This window comes from Trachypithecus francoisi, unplaced genomic scaffold (assembly GCF_009764315.1).
Source record: "Trachypithecus francoisi isolate TF-2019V2 unplaced genomic scaffold, Tfra_2.0 Lachesis_group11, whole genome shotgun sequence".
NCBI classification, from domain to species: Eukaryota; Metazoa; Chordata; class Mammalia; order Primates; family Cercopithecidae; genus Trachypithecus; species Trachypithecus francoisi.
In genome coordinates, this window is record NW_022681456.1 from 121,665,445 (window position 1) to 121,688,713 (window position 23,269).

The 23,269-nt window shown below is 44.7% G+C and overlaps 1 protein-coding gene across 2 annotated transcripts in view; it reads left to right on the forward strand.

Annotated features, from left to right (window-relative positions):
- Window positions 1–1,807: 1,807 nt before the first annotated feature.
- Window positions 1,808–23,269, forward strand: part of A2ML1 (alpha-2-macroglobulin like 1) — a 55,639-nt gene continuing 34,177 nt past the window's right edge. For both annotated transcript variants that reach the window (XM_033222887.1, XM_033222888.1), the window contains exons 1-11: window positions 1,808–1,967; window positions 2,433–2,616; window positions 3,045–3,207; window positions 10,883–10,935; window positions 15,831–15,851; window positions 16,673–16,832; window positions 17,107–17,191; window positions 18,291–18,417; window positions 19,180–19,294; window positions 19,956–20,065; window positions 22,424–22,591. In XM_033222887.1, the coding sequence (XP_033078778.1) occupies window positions 1,906–1,967; window positions 2,433–2,616; window positions 3,045–3,207; window positions 10,883–10,935; window positions 15,831–15,851; window positions 16,673–16,832; window positions 17,107–17,191; window positions 18,291–18,417; window positions 19,180–19,294; window positions 19,956–20,065; window positions 22,424–22,591 (1,248 nt within the window). In that variant the 5' untranslated portion in view covers window positions 1,808–1,905. The remainder of the gene's footprint in view (window positions 1,968–2,432; window positions 2,617–3,044; window positions 3,208–10,882; window positions 10,936–15,830; window positions 15,852–16,672; window positions 16,833–17,106; window positions 17,192–18,290; window positions 18,418–19,179; window positions 19,295–19,955; window positions 20,066–22,423; window positions 22,592–23,269) is intronic.

Consider the following 23,269-nt stretch of genomic DNA (forward strand, 5'->3'; position numbering starts at 1 on the left):
CTCCAAAAGTCTGAACCTCCCCAAATTGCTCCTGGGGATAACATCACTATTGTAAAATGTAAGATCAGTAATTGAGTCATTTTGCAGACCGTGCACTCGATGGAATCAGCTGACACCACACAGACCAGTAATCTGGCCCAACCAGTTCTGCCATCTCACCCAGGAACAGAAGACATTCAGAAAATCTAACTTCGGCCCTCTATGATTCCATCTCCAACCTGAGCAATCAGCACTCCCCACTTCCCAAGCCCCTACCCGCCAAATTATCTTTAAAAACTCTGATCTACAAATGCTCAAGGAGACTCATTTAAGTAATAATAAAACTCCAGTCTCTCGCACAGCTGGTTCTGAGTGAATTACTCTTTAGCCATCGCAATTCCCCTGTCTTGATAAGTCGGCTCTGTCTAGGCAGCGGGCAAGGTGAATCCATTGAGTGGTTACAAAGATGGGGTTTCACTATGTTGCCCAGGCTGGTCTTGGACTCTTTGGCTCAAGCAATCCTCCAGCTTCCAACTCCCAAAAACTGGGATTATAGGCGTGAGCCACTGCACTTAGACTAATTTATATTTTAGGTGACTTCTAAGTATTACCATCATGAAGAGCACTGTGGGCTGGGCATGGTGGCTCATACCTGTAATCCCAGCACTTTAGGAGGCTGAAGTGATCATTGGAGCTCAGGAGTTCAAGACTAGCTTGGGCAACATGGTGAAACCCCGTCTCTATTAAAAATACAAAACAATTAGCCATGAGTGTTGGTGCCCACCTGTAGTCCCAGCTACTCAGGAGGCTGAGGTGGGAGGATCACTTGAGCCTAGGAGGTCAAGGCTGCAGTGGGCTGAGATTGTGCCACTGTACTCCAGCCTGGGTGACAAAGTGAGACTCTACCTCAAAAAAATACAAAATAAAAGAAAAAAAAGAAAGAACAGTGTGAAAAAACTCAGTGTAGATACATTCGTGCATACATGCATGCTGTCCTTTTTTTCCTCATTAAGAAACATTTCCAGAGTAAGAGTTGCTGAGTCAAAGAATATGCAAATCTTAAAGGCTTTGATGTGTATTATGAAATTGCCGTGAGAAAGGTTATCCACAGTCTGTTTTCTCTAGGACTGTATGTGTTCCTATTTCCACACAGTCACAATAATACTGAGTAGTATTAACTTTTTTTTTTTTTTGAGACAGAGTCTCGCTGTGTCACCCAGGTTGGAGTGCAGTGGCATGATCTTGGCTCACTGTAACCTCCACCTTCCGGGTTCAAGCGATTCTTCTGTCTCAGCCTCCCAAGTAGTTGGGACTATAGGCAACCACCACTATGCCCAGCTAATTTTTTTTTTCTTTTTTGTATTTTCAGTAGAGACAGGGTTTCACTATGTTGACCAGGCTGGTCTTGAACTCCTAACCTCGTGATCCACCCACCTGAACCTCCCAAAGTGCTGGGATTACAGGCGTGAGCCACTGTGACCGGCCAAGTTTACTGCTTTTCTATTGATACTGTTCTCATATCCGTGTTCCCAACTACACCTTAATTGAATAATAAAAGAAAATAAGGACATTAAATGAGAACAGGAATTGGAATGAAACCAGAAAAAAAGGGAGGAGTTCAAAATATGTTCTGAGAGCTTTACCATTATGAATACTCAGCTCTGGTTTTTCCCTAAAACTGGCTGAACCAGTACAGATGTTCCAGGGAGAAACAACTTTAAAGAAGTGAATAGTGGCCCTACCCTGGTCCACCACCTAACCCAGCGGTTAGAGAAGGAGGAACACAGTCCTCCTGTGCTCCAGGTGCCAGGAGGTGATTGACTATAGCATCAGTCATCGCCGCACACCCTACCTGGAGTTAGTATATAAAGCTACGCAGAGCGGATCTCTGGTCCTGACCCTGGAAAATCTGTCTCACCCACAAAGATGTGGGCTCATCTCCTTCTAGGAATGCTGGCCCTATCGCTGGCCATTGCAGAAGAACTTCCGTGAGTGCTTGGTGTCAGAATTGGTTTATTAGGGCAGTGGCTTCTTTGCCTAACTTTCTCAAACATTTATATGGAGATGGGGAGATAAACTTGGGTCTATCTTAATTTCCTTTTTTCTCTTCTTTGGTTCCACTGATCCTTTACCCAGAGAGGAAGGCTGAGGGATGAAGAGGAAGCCTTAAAAAAGAGAAATATTAAAATGTACCCTGTTTTCTGAAATAGGCCTAATTTCTTCCTTGGTGCTTTAGGCATGTGTTCTCGGTGAGGGCCTCCTGATGGTGGAAGTTTAAGACTGTGCACTAAGTTGTTGTTTCTCTGCTTCTTGTAGAAAATGAGGTGCATAAGGAAGGCAGGGGCTTGGTCTGTCTAATTCACTGCTACATGCTGAGCGCTTAGGAGAGTGCTTAATTTTTCCTGGCGTGAATGAATCATTATTGCCCTGAAATCCTTCTGTTCCTTTAATAGAAACTACCTGGTAACATTACCAGCCCAGCTAAACTTCCCCTCCATTCAGAAGGTTTGTTTGGATCTGAGCCCTGGGTACTGTGATGTTAAATTCACGGTTACTCTGGAGACCAAGGACAAGATCCAGAAGTTGCTAGAACACTCTGGATTGAAGACGAGGCACTTACATTGTATCTCCTTTCTGGTAAGCACAGACTCAGCCCTAACTCGAATCCCTTACTTGCCTGTTCTCCTTTGCTCTAACTCTAATCCCTTACTTGCCTGTTCTCCTTTGCTCTAACTCTAATCCCTTACTTGCCTATTCTTCTCCCTAGGCTCAATATAATCTAATTTAAGCATAATTTCTGTTTTCCTTTGCCATGGCCTCTAAACCTACTTTTTCCCAACTTAACCTCAATCCCCGGCTATAACTCACCCACAATTTCCTTGACCTTGGATTTCTCCCTTTAGTTCCTGATCTTGATTCTTCCTCCTGGTAATTTGTTTTATGTCTCTATCCTTGCTACCCCCATCTAACGCAACTCCTTCCTTTTACTCACTGTTGGGTTGAGACCAGTTGATTCTGTTCCCCCAATCCCTTACTCCGCCCCGGAAGTCCCCTTTCTTGGTCAGGTACCACCTCCTGCTGGTGGCACAGAAGAAGTGGCCACAATCCGGGTGTCAGGAGTTGGAAATAACATCAACTTTGAGGAGAAGAAAAAGGTTCTAATTCAGAGACGGGGGAGTGGCACCTTTGTACAGACTGACAAACCTATCTACACCCCAGGGCAGCAAGGTAAGAGTCACATATTTGGGGTTTGACTGAAAACTGGGGAAACCGCTGTGCACAGGGGTAAAGAGGGGATTTGTGGTTTGATAGGAGGCTTAAGAAACAAGGAGTGCAGAAGAGAGGAAAATCTGGGGGATTAAGTATTACAAGTGTTGAATGCATGCTGCGTTACACAAGCAAGAGAAGTAGGTGGGGGTTGCTACTGTGTATGTGTATCTAAATCAAAAGTACACATTTCTTCTGGAATAGAATTTGGCAAGTATAATTGGGTTGCTGGGCCTTGCAACAAGCTGCTTGTAAATGGCTAAGAAAGCACTGAGGGCATTTGGCTTGAGCTACTGGTTTTTTTGTTTTTGTTTTTTTTTGTATTTGTTCATTCTTCCTCACAGGGCCACTTCATTCTGAGATTTTGAAGTCAGGCGCCCTGAGGAGAAACTATGTTTGGATTTGTTGTTTTTTTTTTTAATTTAAAATTTTTGTGGGTACATAGCTGGTGTATGTATATTTATGGGGTAGATGAGATATTTTGATACACACATGCAATGTGTAATCATTACATCAGGGTACACGTGTATCCATCACCTCAAGCATTTATCATTTCCTTGTATTACAAACACTCCAATTATACTCTTAGTAATTTTTAAATGTGCAATAAATTATTGTTGACTGTAGTCACCCTATTGTGCTAAAAACTACAAGATCTCTAGATCTTATTCATTCTATCTAACGATATTTTTGTACCCATTAACCATTCCCACCCCACCGCTCACCCTGCCCACCACTACTCTTCCCAGCATCTGGTAACTATCATTCTGTTCTCTCTCTCTCTCTTTAAAAATTTTTTTCCTTTTACCTTATTTTTTTCCACACACTTTAAAATAAAATTATCATTCTCTTCTCTATCTCCAAGAGTTCAATTGTTTTAATTTTTAGCTCCCATAAATAAGTGAGAACATGCAAAATTTGTCTTTCTGTGTCTGGTTTATTTTACTTAACATAATGACCTCCTGTTCCATTCATGCTGTTGCAAAGGACGGGGTCTCATTCTTTTTTATGAGTGAATAGTACTCCATTATGTATGCGTATCACATTTTTAATACATTTTTTATCATCTGTTCATAGACACTTAGGTTGCTTCCGTATGTTGGCTATTGTGAAAACTGATGCAATGAACATGGGAGTGCAGACAGCTCTTTGATAGGCTGATTTCCTTTCTTTTGGATATATACTTAGCAGTGGGATTGAGGGGTTATACGGAAGCTCTATTTTTAGTTTTTTTCAGAAACCTCCAAACTTCTCCATAGTGGTTGTCCTAATTTACATTCCCACCAACTGTGTATGTGGGTTCTCTTTTCTCCACATCTTCACCAGCATTTATTATTGTTTGTCTTTTGGAAAAAAGCCATTTTAACTGGGGAGAGATAATATCTCATTGCAGTTTTGATTTACGTTTCTCTGACAGTCAATGATTTGAGCACCTTTTTTATATACCTGTTTGCCATTTGTATGTCTTCTTTTGAGAAATGTCTATTCAGATCTTTTTGCCCATTCTTTAATCTGATTACTAGATGTTTTCCTATAAAACTGTTTGAGCTCCTTATATATTCTGGTTATTAATCTCTTATCAGATGGGCAGTGTGCAAATATTTTCTTTCATTCTGTGGGTTGTCTCTTTGTTGATTGTTTCCTTTGCTGTGCAGAAGCTTTTTAACTTGATGTGATCCTGTTTGTCCATTTTTGCTGTGGTTTCCTGTGATCCTTGGGTATTACTCAAGAAATCTTTGCCCAGACAAAAGTTCTGGAGAGTTTACCCAAGGTTTTCTTATATTATAATAGTTTCATAGATTGAGGTATTAGATTTAAATCTTTCATCCATTTTGACTTGATTTTTTTATATGGAGAGAGATGAGGGTCTAGTTTCATTCTTCTGCATATGGGTATCCAATTTTCCCAGCACCATTTATTGAACAGCCTGTCCTTTCTCCAGCGTATACTCTTGTCACCTTTGTCAAAAATGAGTTCACTGTAGACATGTGGATTTGTTTCTGGGTTCTCTATTCTGTTCCATTGGACTATGTGTTTGGTTACTATAGCTTTGCAGTATAATTTGAGGTCATGTAATGTGATTCTTCCAGTTTTGTTCTTTTTGTTCAGAATAGATTTGGCTATTTTAGGTCTTTTGTGGCTCCATAAAAATTTTACAACTGTTTTTTACAAAAATCCTAAAATTTAGGACGTAGAATTTCAGTGAAGAATGTCATTGGTATTCCAATAGGGATTGCATTGAATCTGTAGATTGCCTTAGGTTGTATGGACTTTTAACAATATCAATTATTCCAATCCAGAAACATGGAATCTCTTTTCATGTTTTTGTGCATCCTCTTCCATTTCTTTCATCAGTATTTTATAGTTTTTATTGTTGAAATCTTTCACTTCTTTGGTAAAGTTTATTCCTAGGTATTTTATATTATTTATAGTTATTGTAAGTTGAATTATCTTTCTTAATTTCTTTTGCAGATTGTTCCCTGTTGGCATATAGAAATGTTACTGAATGTTTTTTGTTTTTGAGACCGAGTCTCCCTCTGTTGCCCAGGCTCTGGAGTGCAGTGGTGGGATCACGGCTTATTGCAACCTCCGCCTCCTGGGTTCAAGCGATTCTTATGCTTCAACATCCCGAGTAGCTGGGAGTACAGGGGTGTGCCACCATGCCTGGCTAATTTTTGTTTTTGTTTGTTTTGTTTTTTTTGAGATGGAGTCTCATTCTGTCGCCCACGCTAGAATGCAATAAATGGCTGCTCACTGCAGCCTCTGCCTTCTGGGTTCAAGCGATTCTTCTGACTCAGCCTCCTGAGTAGCTGGGATTACAGGTGAGCACCACCATGCCTGGCTAATTTTTGTATTTTTAGTAGAGATAGGGTTTTGCCTGTTAGCCAGGCTGGTCTTCAACTCCTGACCTCAAGTTATCCTCCCCACTCGGCCTCCCAAAGTGCTGGGATTACATGTGTAAGCCACTACGTCTGTTGCTTTGCACTTTTAGGATTTTTTTTTTTTAATTCCTTGATGTTTTTTAATTCCATGATGTTTGGAGATTATTAAATGTCTTGAGGTAGACTCATTTGGGTTAAATCTGCTTGGTGTTCTATAATCTTCTTGTACTTAATATTGATATCTTTCTCAGTTGGGCTCGGTGGCTCATGCTTGTAATCCCAGCACTTTGGGAGGCTGAGGTGGGCAAATCACTTGAGGTGAGTAGTTCGAGACCAGCCTGGCCAACATGGCAAAACCCCGTCTCTACTAAAAATATCAAATTAGCCAAGCATGGTGGCCCATGCCTATAATCCCAGCTACTGGGGAGGCTGAGGCAGGAGAATCACTTGACCCAGGGAAGCAGAGGTCCCAGTAAGCCAAGAGCACACTACTGCACTCCAACCTGGGCAACAGAGCAAGACTGTCTCAAATAATAATAATAATAATAATATTGATATCTTTCTCTAGGTTTGGAAAGTTCTCTATTATTTTCACTTTGAATAAACTTTCCATCTTATTTCTCTCTCTACCTCCTCTTTAAAGTCAATACCTCATTTTTTTTTTTTTTTTTTTTTTTGAGACGGAGTTTCACTCTTGTTCCCCAGGCTGGAGTGCAATGGCATGATCTTGGCTCACCGCAACCTCTGCCTCCTGGGTTCAAGTGATTCTCCTGCCTCAGCCTCCCGAGTAGCTGGGATTACAGGCCTGCACCACCATGCCTGGCTAATTTTATATTTTTAGTAGAGACGGGGTTTCTCCATGTTGGCCAGGCTGGTCTTGAACTCCCGACCTCAGGTGATCCACCTGCCTCAGCTTCCCAAAGTGTGGGATTACAGGCGTGAGTCACTGTGTCCAGCCAAATTCAATACCTCTTAGATTTGCTCTTTTGAGGCTATTTTTATAGATCTTGTAGGCATGCTTCATTCCTTTTTCTTTTTTCTCCCCTGACTGGGTATTTTTATTGTTTTGTTTTGTTTTGTTTTGAAAAGGAGTTTCACTCTATCCCCCAGGATGGAGTGCAGTGGCGCAATCTCAGCTCACTACAACTTCCGTCTCTTGGGTTCAAGCAATTCTCCTGCCTCAGCCTCCCAAGTAGCTGGGATTACAGACACCCGCCACCATGCCCAGCTAATTATTGTACTTTTAAGACAGGGTTTCACCATGTTGGCCAGGCTGGTCTCAAACTCCTAACCTCAGGTGATCCACCTGCCTTGCCTCTGCCTCCCAAAGTGCTAGGATTGCACGTGTGAGCCACCACACCCAGCCAAATTTTTGTGTTTTTAGTAGAGATAGGTTTCACTATGTTGGCCAGATTGGTCTTTTTTTTTCTTTTCTTTTCTTTTTTTTTTTTTTTTGAGACGGAATCTCACTCTGTTGCTCAGGCTGGAGTGCAGTGGCCGGATCTCAGCTCACTGCAAGCTCCGCGTCCCGGGTTCACGCCATTCTCCTGCCTCAGCCTCCCGAGTAGCTGGGATTACAGGCGCCCGCCACCTCGCCCGGCTAGTTTTTTTTGTATTTTTTTTAGTAGAGACGGGGTTTCACCGTGTTAGCCAGGATGGTCTCGATCTCCTGACCTCGTGATCCGCCCGTCTCGGCCTCCCAAAGTGCTGGGATTACAGGCTTGAGCCACCGCGCCCGGCCTTTTCTTTTCTTTTTGAGACAGGGTCTCCCTCTGTCACCCAGGCTGGAGTGCAGTGGTGCGATCTTGGTTCACTGCAACCTCCACCTCCCGGGATTCTCCTGCCTCAGCCTCCTGAGTAGCTAGGATTACAGGTGCGTGCCACTATGGCCCAGCTAATTTTTGTATTTTTAGTAGAGATGGGGTTTTGAGGCCAGGTTGGTCTCGAACTCCTGACTTCAGGTAATCTGCCCGCCCTGGTCTCCCAAAGTGTTGGGATTACAGGTGTGAGCCACCAGGACCAGCCTGACTGTATATTTCTAAAAAGCCTGTCTTCAAGCTTATTAATTCTTTCTTCTGCTTGATCTATTCTACTGTTAAGACACTCTAAGGCATTGGTCAGTATGTGAATTGATTTTTTTCAGCTCCACAATTTCTGCTAGATTTTTCAATATTATTTCAATCTCTTTGTTAAATTTATCTGATAGGATTCTGAATTCCTTCTCTGTGTTATCTAAAACTTTGCTGAGTTTCCTCAAAACAGCTATTTTGAATTCTTGATCTGAAAGATCACTCTCTTTGTTTCTCTGAGATTGGTTGCTGGTGCCTTATTTAGTTCATCTGGTGAGGTAATTTTTTCCAGGATGGCCTTTTTTTTTTTTTTGAGACGGAGTCTTGCTCTGCCGCCCAGGCTGGAGTGCAGTGGCACGATCTCTGCTCACTGCAAGCTCCGCCTCCCGGGTTCACACCATTCTCCTGCCTCAGCCTCCCGTGTAGCTGGGACTACAGGCGCCCGCCACCGCGCCCGGCTAGTTTTTTGTATTTTTTTAGTAGAGACGGGGTTTCACCATGTTAGCCAGGATGGTCTCAATCTCCCGACCTCGTGATCCGCCTGTCTCGGCCTCCCAAAGTGCTGGGATTACAGGCTTGAGCCACCACGCCCGGCCTCCAAGACGGTCTTGATGTGGATGTTCATTGGTGTCTGGGCATTGAAGAGTTAGGTATTTATTGTAGTCTTTGTATTCTGGACTTGTTTGTACCTGTCCTTCTTGGGCAGACTTTCCAGGTATTTGAAGGGCCCTGGGTGTTGCAATCTAAGTTTCTGGACTCTGCAGTGCATCTGCATTAGGGAGGACCCCATGCTCAGTATCTCTGTGGCTCTTGAAGGCTCGTAGAGGTACCTCCTTGATGGTCTTGGATAAGATCTGGAAGAATTCCAGATTACCAAGTGGAGATTCTTGTTTTCTTCCCTTACTTTCTCCAAAACAGAGTTTCTCTCTTTGTGCTGAGCTGCCTGGAGAGAGGGGTGACACAAGCACCCCTGTGGCCACCAGTATTGGGACTGCATTGGGTCATATCCGAAGCCAGCACTGTCCTGTGTCTCACCCAAGACCTGTGGTAACCAGTACCTGGCTACTGCCTGTGTTTGCTTAAGGCCCTAGGGCTCTACCGTCAGCAGGTGACAAAGCCAGCCACGCTTGTTGTCCTCCCCTTCAGGGTGGTGAGTTCCCCATGACCCTGGGAAGGTCCAGAGATGTTCTCTGCTAGCCAGGGCCTAGAGTCAGAAACCTTAGGAATCTACCTGGTGTTCTGTTCTACTGCAGCTGAGTTGGCACCAAAGCCACAAGACAAAGTCCTTCCCACTCTTCCTTCCCCTTTCCACAGAGGAGTCTCTCCCTGTGGCCACCACTACTCCAGGCCCACAACGAGTACTGCCCGGATACTTCTAGTGTTCTCTCGAGGCTCAAGGGCTCTTAGTCAGCTGGTGGTGAACGGTGCCTGGCCTGGGACTCTTTTTTCAGAGCAGTAAGCTCTCCTCTGACAAACAGCAGGTCCAGAAATGCCATCCAAAAGCCACGGCCTGTAACTGGGGACCCCAAGAGCCTGCTTGGTACTCTACCCCACTGTGGCTGAGCTGCTACCTAAGCTGCAGGCAAAGTCCCCTAGACTCTTCCCTCTCCTCTTCTCGAGTAGAAGGAGCCCCTCCCCATAGTCACCACAGCTGGGAACGTGCTGAACCACTGGAAGCCAGCATGTCTCTGAGTCTCACCCAAGGTCCATGACAAGTACTGCGCAGCTATCACTGCTGACTATTCGGAGCCCCAGGGGCTAATCGGAACTCCACTCCCAACTGCTGGGACGGGCAATTCACCGCTGGCTGAGGCTGGTCTAAATGCTCCCTCCATGGACGCTGGCTGAGTTCTGCCCTGCGTGCTTTCCCTTGTGACTGAGCAGCACTGTGTTCCAATGCCAAGTCCCACAGTCACTGAAGTGCTCTCCCTGCCTCAAGTTCATGGATTCTGTCTCTGTGCCACACAGTCACTGCTGGGGGATGGGGGCGGGGGGTGTATCCGCAATTCAAGTATGTCTTTTCTACCCTCTTCAGTGCCTCTTTCAGTGATATGAAGTTAAAATCAGGCACTGTGATCACTCATCTGATTTTTGGTTCTTAGGACGGTGCCGTTTTGTGTGGACAGTTGTTCAGTCTGGTGTTCCTGTGGGGGATGAGGAGGGTGGTCAATGGAGGCTTCTATTCTGCCTCTTGCTCTGCCTCCTGGGCTCCAGGCCTGTGTTTGGGCTTTACCTCACTCTCAGAGTAGGTTTTGTAAAATAGTAAAACCTGTTGGGGTTTTGCTGACTCAGAGCATGTGTGAGGAAGGAGGAGGGATGGAGGAAAGATTCAGAGCAGGAAGCCGGGCGCGGTGGCTCACGCCTATAATCCCAGCACTTTGGGAGGCCAAAGGCAGGTGGATCACCTGAGGTCAGGAGTTCGGAGACCAGCCTGGCCAACATGGTGAAACCCTGTCTCTACAAAAATTAGCCGAGTGTGGTGGCGCCTGCCTGTGGTCCCAGCTATTCTGGAGCCTGGGGTGGGAGAATCACTTGAGCCCAGGAGTTTGAGGCTGCAGTGAGCCATGGTTGTGCCACTGCACTCCAACCTGGGTGACAGAGTGAGACCCTGTTTCAAAAAAAAAAAAAAAGAAAATTCTGAGCCAGGAAACAGCCGCTTTGCTAACGATGCCTGTTTCCTTCCAGTGTATTTCCGCATTGTCACCATGGATAGCAACTTTGTTCCAGTGAACGACAAGGTGAGTTGGGAGGAGGAAAGGGAGTGGCGCAGACTGAGAGACTAGGGAAAAGGATGAGAGATTCTCTCCAAGGCGGAAGTCCGCTCAGCCTGGGTTTGGCAAGCCGAGGCCCTCTGGGTTGGAGACTGCTGTGCGTGTGGGACTGGAAGTGCTGGACTAGCCTCAGGGAGCTAGCCTAAATCAGCCTAGGAATAAGCAGAGGTAACCAGTTCTCAGCTTCAGTATCTACACATCAATCAGGTTCTTGAGAGATGGTTACTCTCCTTGTCATTTTATTTTATTTATTTGTTTATTTAGAGACAGAGTCTCGCTCTGTGGCCCAGGCTGGAATGCAGTGGCGTGACCTCAGCTCACTACAACCTCCGCATCCTGGGTTCAAGCAATTCTCCTGCCTCAGCCTCCTGAGTAGTTGGGATTCCAGGTGCGCGCCACCACGCCCGGCTAATTTTTGTATTTTTAGTAAAAACAGGGTTACACCATGTTGGCCAGGCTGGTCTCAAACTCCTGACCTCAAGTGTTCCACCCACCTCGGCCTCCCAAAGTGCTGGGATCACAGACAAGAGCTGTAGCTCAGCCCCTTTCATTTTAAGAGTTTTCACAAACTTCAAGAGCTTCTCTTCAGGACTGAAAAAAGTTTTTTTTTTTTTTTGGTTTTGTTTTTGTTTTTGCTTTTTAAGGCAAAAAGGAGAATGTCCGCTTCCCCTCTGTTTCTATGAGGCAAAATAATTTACAAAGTAGGTAATTATCTTAAGGCAACATTAAATAAATAGATGCCAAAGGTTAAAAGGTAGCAACATTTAGCGAATATTTGACTTTTCCTTGGACTCCCCATCCCTAGAATCATAAGTCTTTTAATAGGTTTGATCTCAAGTTGGAACACGTGTCATTTCTACATGCTTCTGAGATACTTATCTCCCAGACACCCTGCTTTCTTCCTCTTCTGTCACAGCCTGTGTGTTCAAATGAAACTTTTAGAGATAAACATAGAGAAAGCATGATTTCCATTTTCCATCTCCACGTTCTCAGAGCTGCTGTTTCCTTTCCCTCTGTGCAGGGAAGTTATTATCTTGTTATGATTAGTAATGCCTTACACACTACTCTCTTTCCCAATATAGATTTCCTTTTAGTTCCTTCTTCCCACCACCTGTAGCTTTTCTTTTGTAGGAGTTCAGTATAATGTTGAGTACTTATTTCTTACTTTTTTTTTTTTTTTTTTAACATTTTTAAGACAAGGTCTCATTCTGTTGCCTAGGCTGGAGTGCAGTGGCACAGTCATGGCTCACTGCAGCTTTGACTCTGCCCTGGGTTCAAGTAATCGTCCCACCTCAGTCTCCCCAGTAGCTGGGACCACAGGTGTGCACTACCACACCTGGCTAATTATTTTATTTTTTGTAGAGATGGGGGTCTCACCTTGTTGCCCAGGCTGGTCTTGAATTCCTGGGCTCTCTCACTTCAGTCTCCCAAAGTGTTGGGATTATGGGCCTGAGCCACCGCACCTGGCCTGAGTACTTACTTCTTAACAGACTGTTTTCTCTAGAGCTGCAACAAGGAAGTGCCGGGTTCAAAGTGTGGCCCACAGCAGCACTATTTTAGACTCACTTACCCTCAGGGTTGATCTCATTAACTACCCCGGTTAGGGTATATTACCTTGCTCAAATGATGTGGGATTACTTCCAGGTGTTCTGATTTCCGTAGTTAGGCTCTCTTTCTCTTGTAAAATTATTCCTTCCTCCCTGCTCTATTTCTCTAGCCAAGCCCTCCCTCCAAATTCAGTTGAAACACCGAGATTAACAAAAGGAATTTTACCAAGAAAGCTAGAATAAAAATTGTGTTTTCGTAACCACCCAATGGGTTCACCTTGCCTGCTGCTTAGACAGAGCCGATTTATCAAGACAGAGGAATTGCAATGAAGAAAGAGTAACTCACGCAGAGCCGGCTGTGCGGGAGACTGGAGTTTTATTGTTACTTACATCAGTCTCCCTGAGCATTTGGAAATCAGAGTTTTTAAAGATAATTTGGCAGGTAGGGGCTTGGGAAGTGGGGAGTGCTGATTGGTTAGGTTGGAGATGGAGTCATAGATGGTCGAAGTGAGGTTTTCTTGCTGTCTTCCTCCTCCTGGGCGGGATGGCAGAACTGGTTGAGCCAGATTACTGGTCTGGGTGATGTCAGCTGATCCACTGAATGCAGGGTCTGAAAACATCTCGGGCACTGATTTTAGGTTTTACAATAGTGATGCTATCCCCAGGAGCAATTTGAGGAGGTTCAGACTCTTGGAGCCAGAGGCTGCATGACCCCTAAACTGTAATTTCTAATCTTGCAGCTAATTTGTTAGCCCTGCAAAGGCAGACTGGTCCCCAGGCAAGAAGGGGGTCTTACTGGGAAAGGGCTGTTACCAATTTTCTTTCAGAGTCAAACCACGAACTGAATTCCTTCCCACATTTAGTTTGGCCTACGCCCAGGAACCCACAAGGACAGCTTAAAAGTTGGAAGCAAGATGGAGTTGGTTAGGTCTGACTTCTTTCACTTTCATAATTTCCTCAGTTATAATTTTGCAAAGGCGGCTTCAGTTCCTCCCTTAGGGTTTTATAACACCTTAATCTTAATCTTAAGGTGTGGGCTATGAAGATGGGAAAAGCCTGTCAATTACTCTGGCTTCTTCCTCTGAGAGGGGCCGTAGTGGGGGTACCTAAGGTGAGACGAGTGGAACCACTTAGAAGCAAGGTAGTGTCAGTTAGGTCTGATTCCTTTGACTGTCATAATTCTCTCAGTTTTAATTTTGCAAAGTCAGTTTCATTTACACAGCACAATATTTTATCCCCAAACAAATAAAGTAAGCCTGATATTAACTAACCCTGTCTAACTTGATTGCTATACTCAGTTATTCAGAAATTCCAGGCAACTTCCAGTCGAAAATGTTACTTTCGTTTTTTTTTTTGAGATGGCATTTCGCTATGTTGCCCAGGCTGGAGTGCAGTAGCGGGATCTCAGCTCACTGCAACCTCCACCTCCTGGGTTCAAAGGATTCTCCCGCCTCAGCCTCCCAAGTAGTTGGGTTTACAGGAACATACCACCACATCTGGCTAATTTTGTATTTTTAGTAGAAATGTGGTTTTACCATGTTGGTCAGGCTGGTCTCAAACTCCTGACCTCATGTGATCTGCCCGCCTCAGCCTCCCAAAGTGCTGGGATTACAGGCGTGAGCCACCATGACTGGCCTCAGAAATGCTACTTTCCTAGTGAAACACTTATTTTCTTCCAGAGCCTATTTCTGGCCAACTGATGTCTTTCCTGATTCTTGATCCCTGTGTGAGAAAAGTACTTTGTTATCTAAGTGTTTTTTGTCGTTGTTTTGTATTTTGTGTTTGAGTCACTTTGTCGCCCAGGCTGGCGTGCAGTGGCATGATCTCAGTTCAAGCAACCTCCACTATCTGGATTCAAGTGATTCTCCTGCCTCAGCCTCCGGAGTAGCTGGAGTTACAGGCATGTGCCACCATGTCCGGCTAATTTTTGTATTTTTAGTAGAGATGGGGTTTCACCATGTTGGCCAGGCTGGTCTTGAACTCCTGACCTCAGGTGATCCACCTTCCTCAGCCTCCCAAAGTGCTGGGATTACAGGTGTGAGCCACAGTGCCTGGCCTAAACAAGTGTTTTTTGTTGTTGTTGTTGTTGTTTGTTTGTTTTGTTTTGATTTATGGAAATCTATAAGAATATTAGTGATATTCTCCTCCTGATGTTTATATAGCCCAGGTTTGTGGAAGTCCTAGTTCATCTTGATCCTTATATCTCCTTATTTTTTGACTTTTTTTTTTTAAGAATTGCCATTATCCCTAATATTGAGGCTGATAATTGTATTTAGTGGTTCAGCTTCTTCACTGGTTGGCATCACATGGTACTTGGCCCAAGAATAAAAAAATCAAGCACTGTCTTGATTTCATTCTCTTCTTTCTAAGTTAGATCCAAACTGGTCTCTTTTGAATACCTTTGCACTCTCTCTGAGCCCCTCTCCTGCTATTCACTAAATTCCAGCTTTCAATCTCACGCATCTTTTTAGCAACTACTGTCTTGAGGAAACTGATACGTGATTCTCCAGTGGAACTATTTCAAACAATTTTAAAAATAATTATTTGCAATACTTGAAAGTAAGGTTCCTGGGCTGGGCACAGTGGCTCAGCCTGTAATCCCAGCACTTTGGGAGGCCAAGGCAGGCAGATCACCTGAGGTCAGGAGTTGGAGACCAGCCTGGCCAACATGGTGAAACCCCATCTCTACTAAAAAAAATACAAAAATTAACCAGGTGTGGTGGTGGGCACCTATAATCCCAGCTACTTGGGAGGCCGAGGCAGGAGAATCCTTTGAACCCGGGAGGCAGAGCTTGTAGTGAGCCGAGATCGCGCCACTGCACTCCAGCCTGGGTGTCACAGCAAGACTCCATATCAAAAAAAAAAAAAGGAAAGAAAGAAAGAAAAGAAAGTAAGGTTCCTGCCCACAAGCATTTAGATGGTAAAGGAAGAGGTCAGGAGATGGTTGGCTACCAAGAAGAGGTTTAAGCATTGAGGAACCCCCGGTGCTAATACTTCTTTTAGGCATGTTTTTGTGCAAGTCACAGGGCACTGAGACTGCTCTGATGCTCCAGTTCTTCAGATCTTTTGGAGACTGGCAATTCCTTTGAGATTCCTGGCCCCACTCTTCCCCTCCTCCTGCCTTGTTTCCCTCCCAAGAAGTCTGTGCCTCCATTATTATTCTTTTCAGGGCACAAAGGAGCCATTTAGAAAGGAAGAAATGAAGAAATGGGCGAGAGGGAAATGAAGAATTCTTTGTGAACTTTTGCTTTCAGCAAACTTACTCTTATTGCTGTCACCCTTCTTTAACCTGCATTATCTGGTTTTCCTTTTCAGTACTCCATGGTGGAACTACAGGTAAGTGGAATTTTCTTTCTCTTCCCTGTCAGTTGTGGAAGAGGAAGAATGAGAATTTGGTGGTAAACCTTGAAGACAGAAACAATTCTGAGATCTTGGCCCAGAGCCCCATGACTGCCCAACACCAAGCACCCACATCCACCTAAGTTGTGCCTGTTCTCTCGCCTCTGCCCTCCTGGTCTCTCACAACTACATTTCAGTAGACAAGGACACCAGCCTCTGTAATGACCACACCGCTCTCTCATTCCCCTAACTTCTCTGTGCCCAGCCAACTTAACCAGGCTTGGTTCTGTACTCCCCTTAGTCTAAGGTAACAGCCCTTGCCATAGGCATTCTCAATAGTTACATGATAACATAAACACCTGTGAGAAGTGTTTTAAAGGAAAGGATCTAGAGGGCAGTATATCCACAATATCTCCTCCATTTCTCCATTCAATCACCCATTTTTTAGGTATCTTACAATCAATTTCCTCAGCCTTGTCCCCTAATAGGGACCAGAAACAGAGTAAATATTCTTTGTAAATGACATCCGGGTCCTACTTTCTAAAACTGGAGATAACACTTTAGAGGACTCAGTGTGATCATTAAAATCCACAAAATTTCCTCCTAAATGGGGGCTGGATCTATAGAAATATTTACCTCATTCAGTCATAAAGAAAGTTATAAATAACACAGGGAGCTACTCTTCCTGGACACAGATCACAGGGGTCTTGAACAATGGGTGGGGTTCTTTACCTGCCTTTTGCTTCTTTACCTGCGTTTTGCAGCTTAGAGTGGGAAGTGAACAGGCAGGCACATCATGCAGTTTCTCTCTTGGACAGGATCCAAACAGCAACAGGATTGCACAGTGGCTGGAAGTGGCACCTGAGCAAGGCATTGTAGACCTGTCCTTCCAACTGGCACCAGAAGCAATGCTGGGCACCTACACTGTGGCAGTGGCTGAGGGCAAGACCTTTGGCACTTTCAGTGTGGAGGAATATGGTAGGTGGGGGAATGGACAGGCCAAAGTACTGGGCATAACCTCATCTTAAAATCAGCAAAGGTAGAGTAAAATCTACTCTGGGAAAGGATTATTTATTCATTTTTGAATCGATGCTAAACCAACTAATTACTTCAGGAGAATTCTACCTAAATAATGCCTCCTTCGTTAGATCTGTTAATTTAATTCTCACTGTATTTATACCCCTCTGCTCACTGCCTGTCTGACTGCGTCCTCCTCCAGTTCTTTTTCCATTTCTCCTTTTACTCTCTTCAGTGCTGCCGAAGTTTAAGATGGAAGTGGTGGAACCCAAGGAGTTATCAACGATGCAGGAATCTTTCTTAGTAAAAATTTGTTGTAGGTAAGAGCAGAAGCTTGAGATCTGGTGGAGATTAAAGATGCATCAAGAGACGTAATGAAGGAATTACACGGGGAAAGGGATTATGGGGGGGCCAAAACTTGGGGCATTTTATGTAATTCAGAGTCATGACTTATCCCAGAACTTTTTTTTTTTTTTGAGACAGAGTTTCACTCTTATTGTCCAGGCTGGAGTGCAATTGCGCGATCTCCTCTCACTGCAACCTCCACCTCCCGGGTTCAAGCGATTCTCCTGCCTCAGCCTCTTGAAGCTGGGATTACAGGCATGCGCCACCATGCCTGGATAATGTTAGAATTTTTAGTGGAGATGGGTTTTTGCCATGTTGGCCAGGCTGGTCTTGAACTCCTGACCTCAGGTGATCCACCCGCCTCGGCCTCCGAAAGTGCCAGGATTACAGGCGTGAGCCACCGCGCCCAGCCAATAACATATATAGTTGTGTTTCTGTTCTTTTTCTCCCACTGCTCACTCAGACAGTATTGATTTAGTCTTTACAAGACACAATATTGAATACCATAGATAAATAGGGATCAGGAGAAAGAAAGATACTGTTTTCATTCTTAGGATGGTGCTAATTGTGGAGTGGATCTACTCTAAGACTGAGTAAAGTAGGGAAGGAAAAGAAGACTAGAAAAGGTAGGATTATCAGAGCTTTCTTTCTTTCTTTTTTTTTTTTTTTTTGAGACAAAGTCTCACTCTGTCACCCAGGCTGGAGTGCAGTGGGGCGATCTTGGCTCACTGCAACCTCCATTTCCTGGGTTCAAACGATTCTCCTGCCTCATCCTCCTGGAGAAGCTGGAATTACAGGTGTGAGCCACCATGCCCAGCAAATTTTTATATTTTTAGTAGAGACAGGGTCTTGCCATGTTGCCTAGGCTGGTCTTGAACTCCTGGCCTCAAGTGATCCACCTGCCTCAGCCTCCCAAAGTTTTGGGATGACAGGCGTGAGCCACCACACTGGCCTGGATTGTCAGAGCTTTCTTTCAGAGGCTGGAGTGTGAGAAGAAAGAAGTGGTGTTCAGAGGAAGAGCCGGATCTCGAGTGGAATTTCCCAACTCTGACCCCTCATGCTTTTCTTGGTTAGGTACACCTATGGAAAGCCCATGCTAGGGGCAGTGCAGGTATCTGTGTGTCAGAAGGCAAATACTTACTGGTATCGAGAGGTGGAATGGGCACAGCTACCTGACAAATGCAGGAACTTCACTGGACAGGTGAGTAAATGACAGGTAAAAAAGGAACCTATCGGCCAGGCGCAATGGCTCACGCCTGTCATCCTAGCACTTTGGGAGGCCGAGGTGGGCGGATCACGAGGTCAGGAGTTTGAGACCAGCCTGACCAATATGGTGAAACCCCATCTCTACTAAAAATTCAAAAAATTAGCTGGGCATGGTGGCATGCACCTGTAATCCCAGCTACTCGGAGGCTGAGAGAGGAGAATCGCTTGAACCTGGGAGGTGGAGGTTGCAATGAGCTGAGATGGCGCCACTGCACTCCAGCCTGGGTGACAAAGCGAGACTCTGTCCCTCCCACCCCCTCCCCCAAAAAAAGAACCTATCCACATGTCCTAAAGAGTAAGAAAGCAACAATCTAGAAAAGTGGTAAACAGCCCAAAGTAGAAATCATTTCCCAGAATTATTATCCCAGTTCCAAAGAACAAAGCAGGTTTCTTTATCCTCAACAGGGAGTCTTTTAGAGTCTGCCTTGGAACCAAGAAATGTACCTAAACCCCTGTAAGATACAATTTTCCAGTTTTTAAGTCATTTCTTTTTCCTTTTCCCAAATCTTGAAGCTTCAAAGTCATTTCATGATTATCTATGTGCAAGTGTATACTTCATGTTGGAGGAGAGTTTTTCTATATTAGAAACTAAAGTGTGGAGATGAGAAATTATTTCCTTCTACAGAACGTTATTAAATGGACATAGAGATTATATTCCTCATCTGCTCTCTATTTCTGTCTCTGATCGCCTCACTAGACTGACAAAACAGGATGCTTCTCAGCACCTGTGGACATGGCCACCTTTGACCTCATTGGATATGCATACAACCATCAAATCAATATTGTGGCTACTGTTGTGGAGGAAGGGACAGGTAAGCAGGGTACTCCTTGGCTCATTAAGAAAAGTGAAAGAGGCTGGGCGCGGTGGCTCAAGCCTGTAATCCCAGCACTTTGGGAGGCCGAGGTGGGCAGATCACAAGGTCAGGAGTTCAAGACCAGCCTGGCCAATACGGTGAAACCCCATCTCTAATAAAAATACAAAAATTAGCCAGAAGTGGTGACGGACGCCTGTAGTCCCAGCTACTCAGGAGGCTGTGGCAGGAGAATCACTTGAACCTGGGAGGCAGAGGTTGTAGTGAGTCGAGATCAGGCCACTGCACTTCAGCCTAGGAGACAGAGGGAGACTATCTCAAAAAAAAAAAAAAAAGAAAAGAAAAGCGAAAGAAAAAGGGCTGGTCCCAGGGACAGATAATTACTCCAAGGATACAAGACCTCCCCTCTTGAGTGTTTGGGTGGTACCTTGTTCCTGGTTCCTGGTTCCTAGTCAAGGGGAAATGCCAGATCCCATCTTGCCGTCTATAAGAAATACTACATACTTCTCCAAAAGATTGGGGAGGTGAAGTTGGTTTGGATCTTCGGCCAGAAATACATTCAACTTCATCCCTCTGCTGCCATTCTCAGAGACTTGACATTAAACACGAAGATGAGAATATCAGGTGCCTAGATCTTTATACGTCTGGTTTCCCTCTGCAGGCGTGGAGGCCAATGCCACTCAGAATATCTACATTTCTCCACAAATGGGATTAATGACCTTTGAAGACACCAGCAATTTTTACCATCCCAATTTCCCCTTCAGTGGGAAGGTATGTTAAAACTTTTCTCTGCAGAGACAAAAAAATGCGTAACCATCTACCTTACCTCCTTCCTGCAGCCATAGCCACATAGCTAACTTAGCGCTGTTCCGAGTACTTTACGCGTATTCACTTTAATCTTTGCAATAATGCAATGAGGCAGACATTATATTGGCCCCGTTTTATGGGAAACGAGACAGGTAACAGAGGCTAAGTGATTTTTCTATGGTTATCAGCAAATAGGTGGGAACTATGACCAAATCCAGGAAGCCTGCCTCCAGGGTATACAGTCTCCACTCCCTGTGCTGTGCTGCCCCTAATCCCATAGGAGAAGCACCTTGAATATTAATGCCAGTTTAGGGGTCTTTCTAATGCCAGGGGCTGATCTTCTAATGTCTAAATCTTTGTATTTAAGAGCTACAGGGTTTCTAGAGAAATCATCCAGCCTGGTCTCCTGCATCTAGGCAAGGTTAATATGAAACTTTCCTTGACAGCCATGTATAGCTTTTTAAGCAGTTTCCTTTTTCTTTCTGTTTTTTTTGTTTGTTTGTTTGTTTTTGTTTTATTTTTGGTTTTGTTTTTGTTTTTTTTTGAGACAGAGTTTCGCTCTTGCTACCCAGGCTGGAGGTGCAATGGCGTGATCTCTGTTCACCGCAACCTCCACCTCCCAGGTTCAAGCGATTCTCCAGCCTCAGCCTCCCAAGTAGCTGGGATTACAGGCATGTAATTTTGTATTTTAATAGAGATGGGGTTTCTCCATGTTGGTCAGGCTGGTCTCGAACTCCCAGCCTCAGGTGATCTGCCCACCTGGGCCTCCCAAAGTGCTGGGATTACAGGAGTGAGCCACTGTGTCCAATCAGCAATTTTCTTTAGAGATTTTTAAATTTCTGGCAGGGTGTGGTGGCTCATGTCTGTAGTCCTAGCACGTTGGGAGGTTGAGGTGGGCAGATCACTTGAGGCCAAGAGTTCGAGACCAGCCTGGCCAACATGGCAAAACCCTGTCTCTACCAAAAATACAAAAATTAGCCAAGTGGCCGGGCGCGGTGGCTCAAGCCTGTAATCCCAGCACTTTGGGAGGCCGAGACGGGCGGATCACGAGGTCAGGAGATCGAGACCATCCTGGCTAACATGGTGAAACCACGTCTCTACTAAAAATACAAAAAACTAGCCGGGCGAGGTGGCGGGCACCTGTAGTCCCAGCTACTCGGGAGGCCGAGGCAGGAGAATGGCGTGAACCCGGGAGGCGGAGCTTGCAGTGAGCTGAGATCCGGCCACTGCACTCCAGCCTGGGCGACAGAGTGAGATTCCGTCTCAAAAAAAAAAAAAAAAAACAATTAGCCAGGCATGGTGGCACATGCCTGTAATCCCAGCTACTTGGGAGTCTGAGGTATGAGAGTTGCTTGAACCCAGGAGGCAGAGGGTGCAGTGAGCTAAGATCATGCCACTGCTCTCCAGCCTGGGCGACAGAGTGAGACTGTCTCAAAAAAAGAAAAAATAAAGATAAATAAATAATTAAATTTTCTTTGTTAGTGTTTTCTTTCTGATATCTAACTGAATTTCCCCCTCATTCAGCTTATGTTTTTTTACTTCTTGTACAACTGGTCCACACAGTAGTATTGCACATACAGAAATGCATTTATTCCTCAGTTATCGTTTCTCCAGACCAAGGATGGGTGCAAATTATTTCTAGAGCCTAAGGATTACACAATTTGGGAGGGTGGGGGATTCTCTTTAAGAAAAATAAAGCAAAATAGGCTGGGCGCAGTGGCTCATGCCTGTAATCCCAGCACTTTGGGAGGCCGAGGTGGGTGGATCACAAGCTGGCCAACATGGTGAAACCCTGTCTCTACTAAAAATACAAAAATTAGCTGGGTGTGGTGGTGCACCCCTGTAGTCCCAGCGACTCGGGAAGCTGATGCAGGAGAATCGCTTGAACCCCGGAGGTAGAGAGGTTGCAGTGAGCCAAGATCATCCCACTGCACTCCAGCCTTGGTGACAGAGGGAGACTCCATCTCAAAAAAAGAAAAGAAGGAAGGAGAGAAAAAAGAAACCAAAAACAGTGTGCAGAAACTTTGAAGGAGCCTATGCAAATGAAGAGCCCTAAAGTTTCATTAGCCACCGGGCAAATCTAGTTTGGCCCTGGGCTGTTACTTCTGTTTGTTTTTCAGTTCTTCACAGATCCTAGTTCAAGAGCTAGAAATCACATTTATCTTTGTCAGGACTCTTTCCTGAAATGTATTCTTAGAAATTCTGTTACTACTTTTAGTGCCAAAACTGCAATTAGTTTGCACCAGCCTAATATTCCACTTCACCTCATACTCAAGCTTACTCCAAACCTAATTCTAATCCCTAATGCTGTTTGTCCTTCAGATAAGAGTTAGGGGCCATGATGACTCCCTCCTCAAGAACCATCTAGTGTTTCTGGTGGTTTATGGCACAAACGAAACCTTCAACCAGACCCTGGTTACTGACAACGATGGCCTGGCTCCCTTTACGGTGGATACATCCAGTTGGAATGGGGCAGATGTTTCTCTGGAGGTAAGCATGGATGGAGGACCAGCTTCCTAGAAAGTAAGGCTTCCCTGAAGGAAAACTTCAGAATTTTCCTGTTTCCTATCCTCTCCTCTGCTTGGAATTACACCTCTCTCACTGACAAGTCCTGCTCCCCCGCTGACAAAAAGTTTTCCTTAGATTCTTTCTGTTTTTAATATCAATCAAATAAATAGTCCTTACTTAGATGAAAACTACTATTTCTACTATTACATCTTTTAACTTACCCCCATCTCTATCTGATCCTATCTATATATGAAGTTAGAGTAGGGAGGAAAAGATGACTCAGTCTTTCTCTTTCTCTTTCCCCTTCCCTTCCCCTCATTACTTAATAAAAACAGCAAACAAGAGAACTCTAGATTCTAGATAACTTGTAAGTGTTAATTATGAACTGCTGCAATAATGCTTCTTATCAAACAGCTAAAAACTTCAGTATCATGCAACACAAAGCATTCACTGCTTGTGCATCCGGGGCATTCAGTCAGGCAGCTCTGCTGATTTTGATTTCCAGACCTGTCTGCAGATCAACTGGCCATAGGCTGGTGTTCCACATACCTCTCATGCAGGAGCCAGCTAGCCCAGGTATATTCTTATGGCAGTGATGAGGTGCAAGTGCAAAAGCTGATGTTCAGGGCTTTTTCAAACCTCTATACATTGCATATGTTA